The sequence below is a fragment of the Monodon monoceros genome, unplaced genomic scaffold (assembly GCF_005190385.1).
Source record: "Monodon monoceros isolate NGI ecotype Baffin Bay Population unplaced genomic scaffold, NGI_Narwhal_1 Super_Scaffold_15, whole genome shotgun sequence".
NCBI classification, from domain to species: domain Eukaryota; kingdom Metazoa; phylum Chordata; class Mammalia; order Artiodactyla; family Monodontidae; genus Monodon; species Monodon monoceros.
In genome coordinates, this window is record NW_021703771.1 from 61,851,268 (window position 1) to 61,864,533 (window position 13,266).

Sequence of the window (13,266 nt, forward strand, 5' to 3'; positions counted from 1 at the left end):
ATCCAGATTCTAGAACATACAACACAGCTTAATTTGAGGCTAAGAACCACTAATAAACAATACACTTATCTATTAAAATTCTACTTATGATTATACTCAAAATCTCAGACTATTTCACTTATCTAATATAAATAAGAGTTCAAAAAAGTGGACTTCAAGGTAATTAATATTAGATATTTAATAGTCTATCTAGATCACAAAATAGTTCATATATACTTTGCAGTAGAAAATGATGCTTTCTGGCAATATTAAGTAGAAACTATGTATCAGTCCACTAAGAAAATTAATTTTAGATTGTATAGCACTAAACCATAAATAGCATGCTTGCAGTATTCCCTCACTTGTAAGTCAATCACACTACCTTAGCAACCCATTTTCATTAAGCTTTTTAGTAACCTTTAGCAATGCTTGAAATTAGAATTCAAACCAAGTATCTCTCTGAAATGTTTACTTGAGTAAGAAATACCATTTATTATCTTTTCTACAGTCAGGCACATTCGTTAAAAACTGGCAGCTGGACTGTTTATAATACCACACAAGAACATGTAATATAACTGCATTATTTATGTAGGTCACTTTATAATGGTGAAGAGTACAAAATAAGCTAACGCTTATAAAATTAATCTGTTTTTACTGTTTTTACAACATGTTAACCATTAGTTATGCTTTATGCTACTCAATTTCTCATTTATATTCTCAATTCTGGACTGACTAAAAATGGATAAAATGAAAAGGAGGAATATGAATTAGCTTCATAAACATTTATTAGAATACTTCACTTCCAAAGTTAACAAGATATGAATAAAACCAACTTGGAATTATCTTATAAAGAAGGAAGTCAGGAGTAAAAATAGCTAAATACATATCACAATGCAATTTTTAGCCTTAAAATCCAAAAAGAATTCAAAGATCAGAAGTATTAATATTATAATCTAAATTCTCTTAGTTCTTACCTTTTTAAGAATTTTCCTGTCTTTGCAGTTTCCTGATCCCCACCATCAGGATAAAATGAGGAACGTCCCCTAGCCTCATCTCTTGGAGCATTCTGTGGTGTGATTGTCTTTGCAGGGCTTCTTCGTGAAGGGATGTGATGAATTGGACTATTCTGAGAAGGACTGTATCTACTAGATCCATTTCCAACAGAACCAGACCCAGACCTTTCAGGACTATGCTGAATGGAATGTGAATGCTGAGAGGGGGTGTTTTTTGCAGAGTGTACTGTACTGAGCATGGGGGCATCAGAGCAAGATGAACTCTGACTAGGTGGTGTAGCAATTGGTGAAGGACTATGGGGTGATCTGGGACTATTATCATATGCTGAAAGGCCAGGCCAAATATCACCAGATGTGGCTGATGATTTATTAAACTCATCAATAGATTCAGATGGGTCATGTTCAAATGTATCTTTCGGTTCCTCCTGTGATTTGTTTTTCAAAGGACTCTCTTCTTGGGGATCCCCTTCAGCTTTTTTGGTTTGTTTTTCCTGAGACCCTCGTCTTTTAGAGACAGGAGACTTGCTATACGGGGATGAAGAACGAGAAGAGGATGATCTTGGAGACCTAGATGATCTATATGACCGGCGAGATCTGCTTCGGGATCTTTGAGAAGAAACGGATCTTCTTTTTGGACTCCTGGAACGTGAACGACCTCGTCTAGGACTCCTGGAGTGTCTTCTATTCCAAACAGGTCTATATCCACCTCGATGATATCTACCTCCTCCTCCTTGATAATACCCTCTACCCCTTCCTCTGTACCCATATGGTCGTCTCATTCCTCTATTATTTCTGTAATCTCGGCGATAATCTCTAGAATACATGCGATCTCTACTACGAGATCTTGAATATGTCCTGGAACGAGACCTAGAACTAAAAATGAAATAAATATCAATCCAAGAAAAATAAACTATTACATCCTACCATCCCAAATACTTCTGGTTGAATATAACACGTAAATAAAGTGTCAAAGCCAAAAATGTATTATTTTTTAAAAAGCCCTCAGTTATACAAAAGTAAAAGTTTACTGTTTTCAATGAAGAAAATCTCAATTCTAAGGTAAATATTGAGAAAATAAAGGGCTTAGGAGTGAAGGCACAGAAAACGGGAAAAAATTGACAACCAACAATAGGACAAACTAACAAGTTACAGTACCTTTATGCAGGCACTTAAAGTGATAGTGTTAAAAGAAAATGTAATGCCATGGAAGAACATTCACCAGTGAAATACCATTGGCTAAATGCATGCATAATAAAAACTTAGGCCTAGAAAAATAGTACAGGAAAATCATAAACAAGTATTAATTCGTAATGCAATTATGGTCACTTTTATTTTCTACTTGTGGTCTCTATTTTCTATGTTAAGTATGTATTACTACTTAAAGAAAGACAACCAGAGTTTATCATTTTTAAACAATAAACCTATTGAGACCTCAGAGTCAGAAATGAGAAACTATGAAACAGTATGCAAAGACTGCTTACTGCCAAATAATTCTTACATTATCCAATTCATCTCTTAACATTACAGCAGTTCCCGCTTATCTGCAGGAAATACATTCCAAGACCCCCAGTGAACTAACTCTAAAACAAGGATAACAATAGATCCATTCACAGGATTCTTTACGAATAAAACATGTTAATGAATGTAGCATTCTGTGTAAGCACTTCATAAGTGTTAGCTGATATGATTATTATCATTATTTAAGGAATTAAAAGCACAGTAATTCACCTGTATCTCTTCTTTCTAGAGTGTGATCTTGATCTTGATCGTGAACTAGACTGTGATCTAGACTTTGATCTTGAAGAGTGTGATCTAGAATTGGAGCGACCCATTTCTTTTCTCCTAGTCAAATGAGAGCACGAAAAAGGTTAAAATCACAATACAAATGAAGATGTTTCAATTATTTAACTTATTTTCGGATACAAATTGAATTTACAAGACGTAAGTTTCTCAAAGGATATTACTCATCATTATTCATGAGTACTAAGACAGTCAATTATCCCTAACTAAAACTGTATTTTCACCTACATGACAGGTACTGTATAGTGATGACACAACAGAAGATTTCTATGGACTGCCCCACCTATGTGCCTCAATCCAAAAAGGCAGCAGCTGCAGAAGCCAGAAAGAGCAATGATATCAGACTACAGCAGCATGTTAGATGTTATTCCATGCCCAATACAAATGCCTACCTCTCCTGTAAAAAAGATAAATAACATCAGAGTATTACAGATAACGAACCTGAAAAAAAGAAAGTACAAGTGGCGCAATACTAAAAAATATAGAATAAACCTACCCGACTGCCATCATAAGTGCTTTATGGCCTTGAAATGGGACTAAATTGACCACTCCATGTATACAATACTGCTTGGAATGGTGATGGATAGTCTCCTAGTAGAATAAAGGTCACTAAGTCTGAACAGCTGGAGCCATGGCTCTGCTTTCAATAGTCATGACTGCAGAATAAAAATGGACTTATGTGACAATGCCTAGGTTCACCCTGTAGCCTTCTGGTGAGAAGATGAAAAAGGATAAAAGATGAATAAACCGAAGAGATTGCTGCAAGAAAGAGATAATTTGGAACTACAGGAAAAAGAGAACTTGGGCACCAGTATTGTAACTTTTCTAAACACTACCTAGTATCTAATACAATAATCAGACCTCACAGAAATCAGTAACAGGACTAAATGATTTATAAGATCTACTCTTCACAAAATTAAACATATACATATGCCTCCCAACTTTATTCCTGCTACACTATTTCCAAATTTCCACTAACTTATACAAAATAAGTAATTTTTTCCATAGAAAACAACTCATTAAACTTTCTTAATAGCCTGCAATTGCCATATATTTAAACCATTTCTCCTACTACCAAAATGTCTTAGGGCACTTATTTGACCTACCTAGACTTTGCTCAGTATTATGAAATACTATTTGAAAGTACTAAGATGAGCTGAATTATAGAGGAGACAATGATGTCTGCATACTTCCTCACCGAAAAACCACATAAATGACAAATTCAAGGGGTGTCAAGTATTTATTTTAAAACAAAACATATCTATCTTCAAAGAGACAAATACCAGCTTTGTCTTCTCCCACTCTTAATTCCAAGTAAGTTAGGAAATACATAAAGACAGTACTCTCCTCAGAGTTATAGTGAGGATTAAACAAGTTGATACATGTAATATACTTAATACAATGCGTAGCACAAAATAAGCAATCAATTTTAATTACCTTAACACCCACATAAGGGGAAAAAAGCTAAGTTACAGAACTCCTCTTGCATGCATAAAGGAAGGTAGTTAAATAAGCAGAGTTATTTTGTCGTTTTATTTTTAAATAACTTTGTGTGTTCTGAGTCTTTAAGCAGATGTGTTTATAGAAGTAGAAGCAGGCACACAACCTAGAAGCAGAAGAGATAGACAATCTTTTCCTTAAAACTATCTTTTAAAATCTGGCTTACTTCATACAAGCCACCAGAAAGCCCCCAAGAGTTTCAGACCACATCACTTTTAATCAGTCTAAATCATGAGTTCAGAAGTCACATTTTCTTAAATAAGCCAAAACTGAAAACTAGAATAAAGGATATTATTTACCTTGGGTTTTACGCAGGATCAAGCAATCAAGTGAAGTCTTTGAGATACTGTAAAATTCTTCCTGGAGAGAATGTTCTGAGAAATTAAATTCTAAATTCAAACTCCTAGCAAAGATAAAAAAAAAATACGAATTTGAATTATGGTAAATTAAAAATCCACTGTTTACAAGGCATCACACTCAACACTGCTATAAAAAACTCTTAATAAAGGCACTAAATATTTCAGGGAATGGAAAACTGATTAAGGAAATAAATTTTTAACCACAAAAGCTTAAAGGAACTTAACTTTTTTTGTTTCAATCAGAATGCAGCAGTGCATTATGAAACTGAAGCACCTTTAATTCAAACACCTGAATTCTAATTTTAGCAATTTGGGCTTTAGAAAACAGAAGCTATGCTGTCATCCTATCAGAAAATTCCAAAGTGGCTGGCATAAGTGGCCATCTTGGTATATCAAAACATGTCGTGTATCTATAGTTAGTATTCATAACGCTACAGTTTGTAACTTAACTACAATATGAGTTTATTTTAGTGCTCTGCTATTGATCTTATTCTCTCCTGGTCACTTCCTTTCATACAGTTTGGTTTCATTTGAAGCTGTTTTTTTAAATTCGTGTTAACAGCCATCACAGTAATTCTAATTTTGTGCCTAAAAGCATTTTGATACATGTACAGATGTTCCAATAAAAGAACAGCCAGTAGATGAAACAAATATCTATTGGAAGCCAATGCTCCTCCTAATTTACCATTACTATGAAAATAAATTTAAATTCTGCACAGACTATTAAGTAGTTTCAGTATTTACTGAAAAACTTAGCCTAATGAATAACATTCAGTGATTATCAATTATGTGCAAAGAACAGTCAAAAAACACTAGGGGAGCAGAAACTAAACAATTAACATTGTACATGCCTATACTCAAGGAATTCATAAACCAGCTTGAATGAAAAAAAACATTAATATGAAAATCTGTGAATCTTACCAAGTTATCAATCCAATGAAAAATGTAATAACAATGAAAATACAAAGTAGAAGAAATTAAAATTAAACTGGTAAATCAAGAATATGTCCCCTAAATACCCATGGCCCTACAGCTGAGGGGATTAAGAGATCTGAGCTTTCAGAAACTTAGCAATTAAGGGAAATACACCAAAATAAAAATTAGCAAAAACAAAAGGTCATGGATACAGAAACAGAAAGATTTCTAAAGTCCTTGCATGTTTAGTTTTAAAAATATCAAATCCCCCAAGTGGGCAGAGGAAAACTCTCATCATCTAAATTGGTGCGTTGTTATGAAACTTTATGCTGACCTAGAAGTCCAATACTACTGATTCACTGCTGGAAGTGATACAAGGCTCATTTTAGCTAACACTTCCCCCAAACAATTCTAAAAGGCTAATTTTAATTTCTATATATCCAGAGAAGAACCAACTGCCAAATCTCTCTTTACTCCAAGTGATGATTTTCTGAAGTTCCAAGAAAATATACACTAGAAATAGCAGTGAGGAAGGAGGGGCTGTAGGCTGTTAGACTAGTAGATGAGACATACATTCTTGTTCACAATCTATGAATACATTCTCAAGTATCCATACCAAGAACTCAATGATCATATATAAAATGTCACACAATATACTTAATAATATATAATGTAAATTATATTTAACATTTAATAACATATTAATATTTAAGATAGTACAAAGACTGTAATCTGCTCCATTTCTTTTTTTTTTTTAATGAAATCTATGTACAAAGCACTGTGCTAAATATTATGGGAGACATAACTGTAAAAGGTCCCTGCCCTCCCAAAAACAACTAAAGAAGAACAGAAATCAACAAATTACAGCAAATTTAACTACCAACCATGTGCCCAGAACTGTGCTAGGTGACTTTAAATAAAATCACCTGATTTAATCCTCATAACCTTATAAGCTACATACTTAACCCCATCTTTCAGATGAATTTAAGCTTTCAGAATTCATATGAATTTACAACAAAGGTGCCTATCACAAGCCAGGCACAACTATTCTAGTGTAGGAAATATAACACTTTAAGTGAGACATTAAGTTCCCTACTCTCTTGGAGCTTATGTTCAAGCTAGGGGAAGAGAGAAAACAAAAAAGTAGTATGTCAAGAGGTGAAGAGCAGGACTACTACGGTGGGTCCTTGAACTGTGTTTAAAGAGGTAACAGTTAAGCTAAAGACAAGGAACATTGCAAAGACCCAAGAAAAGAAAAGCATTCTAGGCAAAGGACACAAATGTAGCAAATTCAGGACAAAAAGACCAGTAAGAAGGTTGAGGCGCTGTGATCAAGGAGAGGGTATAAGATAAAACAGGAGAGACAGGAAAGGAGCAAATCAAATAGCATCTAGTAAGTAGGCCAGAGTAAAGAGTCTAGATTTTATTCTAACTGTAATGGGAAAGCCCTGGAAAGCCTTATCAGGGAAGTCACACCATAAGATTTAAGATGGCTGCTGGGTAGAGCATGAACAACTTGGAAAGAAGAACTTGGAGACAAACTAGAAGGTTGAAGTTCAATATAATGGTTGCCTGGATAAAGTGGTAGCAATAAAGAAAGAAAAACGAAGCAAATCCAGAATCTGGTTTGGAAGTACATAGAGTCAACAGTACTTGCTCACAGATTGTTAGTGGTGTGAAGCACAGGGAATTGAAAAAAAAAGAAAACGAAAAATCAATGGTGCTCCTAAATTCTAAGTTTTGGGCTCAAGTATCTGGAAGAAGTGCAAATTTGGGAGCAAAAACAGGAGATTTGTTTGCCCTTTTAGGCTGCCCATGGTCACAGACTGTAAAAAGTTAATCCAGAATTTGACCAAGATCTCCTGTGCTCTCTCCGATACCCTGACAGGCGCCTGATGTGGCCATAACCTACATATATAATTCAAAATGTCAAATCAATCTTCCCTCTATTCTAAACAAGATCACTTACTAACACACTGTAAAAAGAGACAGAGAATAAAGTGCTTCATGCACCTTTATCCAAATGATTCACCACCCAGTGAAGAACACAAGAGAATGAGTCAGGCTTTATTTTTCTAAATAAAGTTCCCTGGTGGCCTAGTGGTTAGGATTCTGGGCTTTCACTGATGTGGCCCAGCTCAATCCCTCGTCAGGGAACTGAGATCCCTCAAGCCAGGCAGCAGGTCCAAAAATAAAGTTCTTAACAGAGCATATCATTTATGGAATAATACATAATGATCAGCTAGAACACAAGTGACGGAAAGAGCAAAGACAACTGGGCTCAACAAAATGCCCAAGTTGAAGCTCCTCCAGAAGAGATTCTTTAGGTTACCCTTTCAAGCATACTTGAGCCATCTTAATTTTATCATACTCAGGGAATCTGGGCTCCAGATTTTGTAAACAAATTATTGCTATTCACATCTTTAATAATCCTAAAATTAATATCCCATGACTCTTACTCCAACTGACTAGGTTCAAAATTCTGGCTTGACCATTAACTAGCTGTCCAACACTGGACAAATTACCTTAATCTCTTCCAGCTTCAGTTTCCACATTTATAAAATAAGGTTAATTACGGTACTTACTCATAGGCTTAAAATTAACAAACTGAACTAATAAATGTAAGCAACTTAAAGTTTGGCACATGGTATGCATTCAAATGTTAACTATCATTATTGGTAAACCTGGTCTGTGACAGTCTTAACTGCAGTTTATTAATTCTGCTTCAAATGATTACTATATTTAAGTTTGATATTTTTGATATGGCATTAACCAGCATTACAAAAAAGTAATTTTGCTTTAAAACACTCCAGAAAAAATGAATTTGAAGAATGGATATATGTATATGTATAACTGAATCACTTTGCTGTACACCTGAAACACAACACTGTTAATCACCTATATGCCAATATAAAATAAAAATTTTTTAAAAATATTAAAATTGGTAAATGCTGATAATTATTTAACCTAGATAACAAACAGTTCACTATTCTCTCTACTTTGTGCTTGAAAATTTCCACAAGTAAAAGCTTTAAAAAATGATAGGTTTAGCTGCAAATTTTTAGTTCTTTGTCCAGCTCCTTGTCAGCCTGCTTTAAAAAAAAAAGCGCACAGAACTGAGAAGAAGAAAGAATACCTTCATTCTAGACCAGGGTGTGCCAATCCCTGGTTCATGTAGCCCTAAAAAGTTTTCTACCTTTTTTGGCCTCCACCTAGTATAAGGACAAATACTGGATCAAGTAAAATTAAAGTGTTTGAAAATTCCAAAATAATACACAAATGTAGGCCTGTATTATTACTACATTAATGTTTGTAGACTGTTTCTTTCCCAGCCCTGAGGACAAATAAAACATTTAATATTTAAGACTCCGACGTAATACTGATGACCACTGTTTAAGAAACTGGAGTTGAAAAATGAACAAATTCCTAACCTACAACTATAAACTAAACATTTACACTTACTACCCGGAGATATAAGTTGGACTTCTTGATCCCCTTACCTACTTCTTGTTATTTAATAAATCACTGTAAATTACACAGGAGAATTCAGCTAGTGGTCAACTAATGGTTTTGAATGTAGCTTCTGGAAACTCCCAATCCAAAGCTCTATGTAGAACTGTAAAGACTTTCTTCGTTTCTGTAAGTCGTGACTCACATAGTTAATCTAGTACAGCTAGCTGCCCACATTAAGTCATTCAATAAACTCAACTAGACCTGAGCCTACCAAGTGACAAGTTTTTACAGGTCTATTTCCAAGTACTAAAATACTATTGTTCTTCCAAGTCAAGAGTCAGCTCTGCCTAAAAAATTTCCTTTGCCACCATTTTAATTATCTGAATCAAGGGGGATTTCAATGTTTACCACAATGTATCAGTGAAAGTGCGGTATTTAAAAAAAAAAAGCTAACTGCCATCAGTAAACAGGCTTTAGGTTGTTCACCTAAAGTGAGTTATTTCAGACACACAAACGTTCGATTCGATTACCTACCCTAAATTGGCTAGGATCACATAATAATGCAAATAAACTGGTAGGGGTTTTTCCTATGTAAAGGTTCTTTATTGTCTGACCTGCAGCCCAACCCTTCTTCCCAACTACAGTCCAATGGGAAAGAAAATTTACATTGAGAGATAAGAAATTTTGTTTTGCTTTTTAATACCAAAAAAATTTTAAAGGCGCTGCTGCAAAAAGATACAAGTCTGAAGCAGCTAATCTCTGTACATCATTTTTGGTCATATCTGCCTCCAACTTTAGTCTCAGTTTTTTCAATTCAAAATGATTTATAAAAAAAAAACTTTTGACATCGAAAAGTAGCTGCCAGTACTACTAATTGATTCTGACGAGATAAACCTTAAAAGTAAATAAAGCCAACTACGGACTTAAATAAAATGAGGGCAAAGTCCTTAACCTCAACTCACCACTCCCCTCCATGTATACCACCAACTGTACCAACCACGGCTGCAACATTTCTAACGAGGTACAAGGGGCTGAAACTCTCGCAAAAAGGACGTGGCTTCGCGGGTACTACACAACTGCCCTTTAGGCCCGGGGGTGGCGGGGCCGTTCTTAGATCCATCGACTAAGGCCCGCTGCCCAAACTAGGAAACCGTGATTAGGCACCAACTCCTACAGTCAAAAGTGCACTTTCGCTTCAAAGCAGAGTTAACGGGGGGGGGGGGGGGGCCGATTAGATTAGCCCCGAAGAAAATTTTCCCGCAACCCCGGAGGCGATGCCGGGGTCTGAAGAGCGGAACAAGATCCTAAGACAAAGTGAGGTAACCAAAATAAGGCGTAAACCGACTGGGAGCGTGAAGCCGGGGAAAAGGAGTTCAAACGACGCGGAAAGGGGTTAGCTAACCTACCCAAGGCACTTCGCTGCACGTCAGTGATCCTATCAAAGCCCCAAAGGCCGGGAAGAAAGGTGGCGAGAGGCGAACACAAGTTGTACCTCGGGCCGCCTCAGGGGCCGAAGGCGGCGAAGGGAGGGAGGAGGAAGCGCGCGTGCGCGAGGCGAGCGTTCAGTCGGGCGCGAGCAGAGGTCCGGGCAGAGGAAATGGGGGAAGGGTTGAAGAGAGAGATCTGCGCAAGCGCATGAGAAGGCCGCGCGGTCTGTGGGTATCGAGCCAGGCTCGGAGCCGCGCGCGCGCGCGCGCACACCGTTCTCGCTGCTCACCCCACCCCCACCTTTTCGGGCCGTAGTGCCTCGAAAACCTGAGGGAAGCTGACCGGGAAACGCATAAATAACGGCGCAAGGTCTCCTGGGTTCTCCTGTCGCCGCCAACCCGCCACTACCAACAAAAGGTTCAACAATATTCATTCCTCCTCCACATACACTGCCCTTTGAGTGATGTGAATGCAACGCAAGGCCTACCTGACACGCCGAAGCACGGTTCCCGGGACTTATCTTCCTCGTAACTACACCGCGGCCATTTCCCGACTCAAGCACGGGAGGAAAACCATAGAGCTACCTTCGACGCGCTAGCTCCTCTCCGTCACTTCCGATTTGGGGCGTGGCCTCCGGTGCTGCTAAATATATGGGCAGGCCCCGCCCACCCCTCCGCCCTAAACCGGCTCCCTGGCCGTTAAAAAGATGTTTCCCGAGGCTTTCTGGGAAGTCGCGTGGCTGGTCTCGCGCGATTATCTGGCGGCCCCGCCTTCCGGCCTTTAGCAGCCGCCTCCGCCAGGGTGGCGGTAGACAGCGGGCGGGGTCTTGTCGCTCGGCCCTGAGGTCGATGGACCACACGGTTGGGTACGCTGGCCTCTCTGCCTTGCGTTGAGGGAACCCTCTGGACTTTTCTGTCGCCCCCACTTTTTGTTCGTCTGGTCCATGCTTTCTGTGGCGCCAACTCAGACCAGGCCAGCAAAAAGATAATCTCACACTGAAGAAAAGACGCGGAGGCAAGGGGCTGCTCTGTTCGCACACTGCGTCTCTCTACGCCAGGAAGCGCCGAGTTCTCCGACGCCAACTGGAAACCAGGAAGTGCTGCTTTTGCTTTGATAGAAAATATGTCAGACGCACTTAAAAAGGAGAGAAATGGCCACGATCTAAGTCCCTTTTTTGAGTGGCGTCACACCAACTCTACCGCGCGTAGCGGAGTTCACGCTGCAGTGCTCCGAAGCGGCTTAGGCTTCTTGGCTGTTTAGCGTCAGAGGATGCTTTTTCTCGGACGTGGTTGAAGCATTACCACTTCGGAACTTAGGGACGTTGGCATGAGCATGAAAATAAAGCAGAGCACGAAGCTTAACGATCAGTTGTGCTGGCCGAGAAACACAGTCTAATCTGCCAAAAATATAAATCAGGTTATAAATAGGCAAGCCACATTTGATTTGGATAGAATTTCAGCAGGAGCCATATAGCACGTTTTCTATTAATACTTTGCTGCACTTACTTCCTTTGGGCCTAAAACCGTTATAACTTTGTTCTTTAGGCACGTAAACTGCCTTAAAGGATTTCAAAGTTGTAATTAGCAACCAGTCTTCTGTCAGTTAAATGCAGTCCAGTATTGGGCCCTAGTTGTGAATTTAACACTGTACTTAGGGGGTTCTCTCCTCACAATCCAATATACCAGCTCAACTGGAAAAAATACGTGATTTTCATGGGATGTATTCTCAGTTTTCTCTTGTTGTACAGCCTGCCCCTCACCCCATCATCACCATCAGAATGTGGAAACAGTAATCTTTGGCCTATGTGGTGCACTGATAAGTCCCAAGCATTTAGTAGGTGCTCATTAAATATATGTTGAATGGATAAACTATATTAAAAGAAAATAAAAAGAAAACCTAACCATTGATGGCTTAATACAAAACTCTACTATTCTGCAGGTAAAGGAGGGGGAGGGGGGGACCCCTTAGGGCTAAAAGCCCTTATCCATTTTTTCAAAATACACAAAAATCTGACAGGAGTGCTTTGCAAGCTAGGATATTATCTTAAGCCTTTTTCTGCAATTCTATTGCAAATGCATTGAAAATGAAGTCACCTTTCAATGTGAGGTAGTATAACTGTGCTTTCAAATAACCTGAGGTAATAACAAAGGAGACAAGACACATTGGAACACTTTAGCAGTATTCTTGTCATTACAATAATGACTGCAAATTGGTTTATACTCACCTTCTCTCAAGTAAAATCTACCGAAAATTCCTCTGTATCCGGTGTGTGTAAATTTTACTGCACTTACAGTAAACCTAAAAACTTTCTAAATTTAGTAAATAGTAAATACCTCAAAATACCTAGAGGTACGTCTCAACCGCTAGTGGTGTGAGAATTGTTTCAGCTCTCTGCTTTAGCGTCTTCAAATACATTTTCTATAACAGAATCTTCATTCCAGATTAACATCAGGTATTTCAAAATCAAAAGAAAAAAGATCAGTTCTATACCAAGATACAGGTGTTACTGAATACCTGAAGAATTCAATAAAAAGCAGTCCAGGCTTCCCTTGAATTAAATCCATTTGATTTGAGATACTTGCTTTTACCAACCTCCAAATTAGAGGATCTTGAATTTAGATCATGTTTTATGTACTTCACTGTATTGTCTTATTTTACTTTCAAAACCTGAAATTCCACCATTACAGTTGCATTCTTTGTTCCATTCTCTTGTTTCCTGTTGAAAATACAAATAATGTGGAGAGAGACATACGGGGAAAATCAAGAGCCCATTTAACAAAAAGACATTGAATAAAAATAGAAAATTGTTCCAAGAAGAA

General features: G+C 37.9%; 1 protein-coding gene across 7 annotated transcripts in view; it reads right to left on the minus strand.

The window, feature by feature from the left end:
• BCLAF1 (BCL2 associated transcription factor 1) overlaps positions 1–11,073 on the minus strand; it is a 29,551-nt gene extending 18,478 nt beyond the window's left edge. For 3 of the 7 annotated variants that reach the window (XR_003793668.1, XR_003793669.1, XR_003793670.1), the window contains exons 1-4: positions 10,935–11,050; positions 4,592–4,695; positions 2,721–2,834; positions 954–1,865 (exon numbers count right to left, since the gene is read on the minus strand). Coding sequence is in view for 4 of the 7 variants with exons in the window: in XM_029223591.1 (XP_029079424.1) it covers positions 954–1,865; positions 2,721–2,824 (1,016 nt within the window). In the remaining 3 variants the exon portion in view is untranslated. Of the gene's footprint in view, positions 1–953; positions 1,866–2,720; positions 2,835–4,591; positions 4,696–10,934 lie in introns of all 7 variants that reach the window. The other 4 variants (XM_029223592.1, XM_029223594.1, XM_029223591.1 and 1 more) reach the window with 2 other exon arrangements.
• Between the last annotated feature and the right edge of the window lie 2,193 nt (positions 11,074–13,266).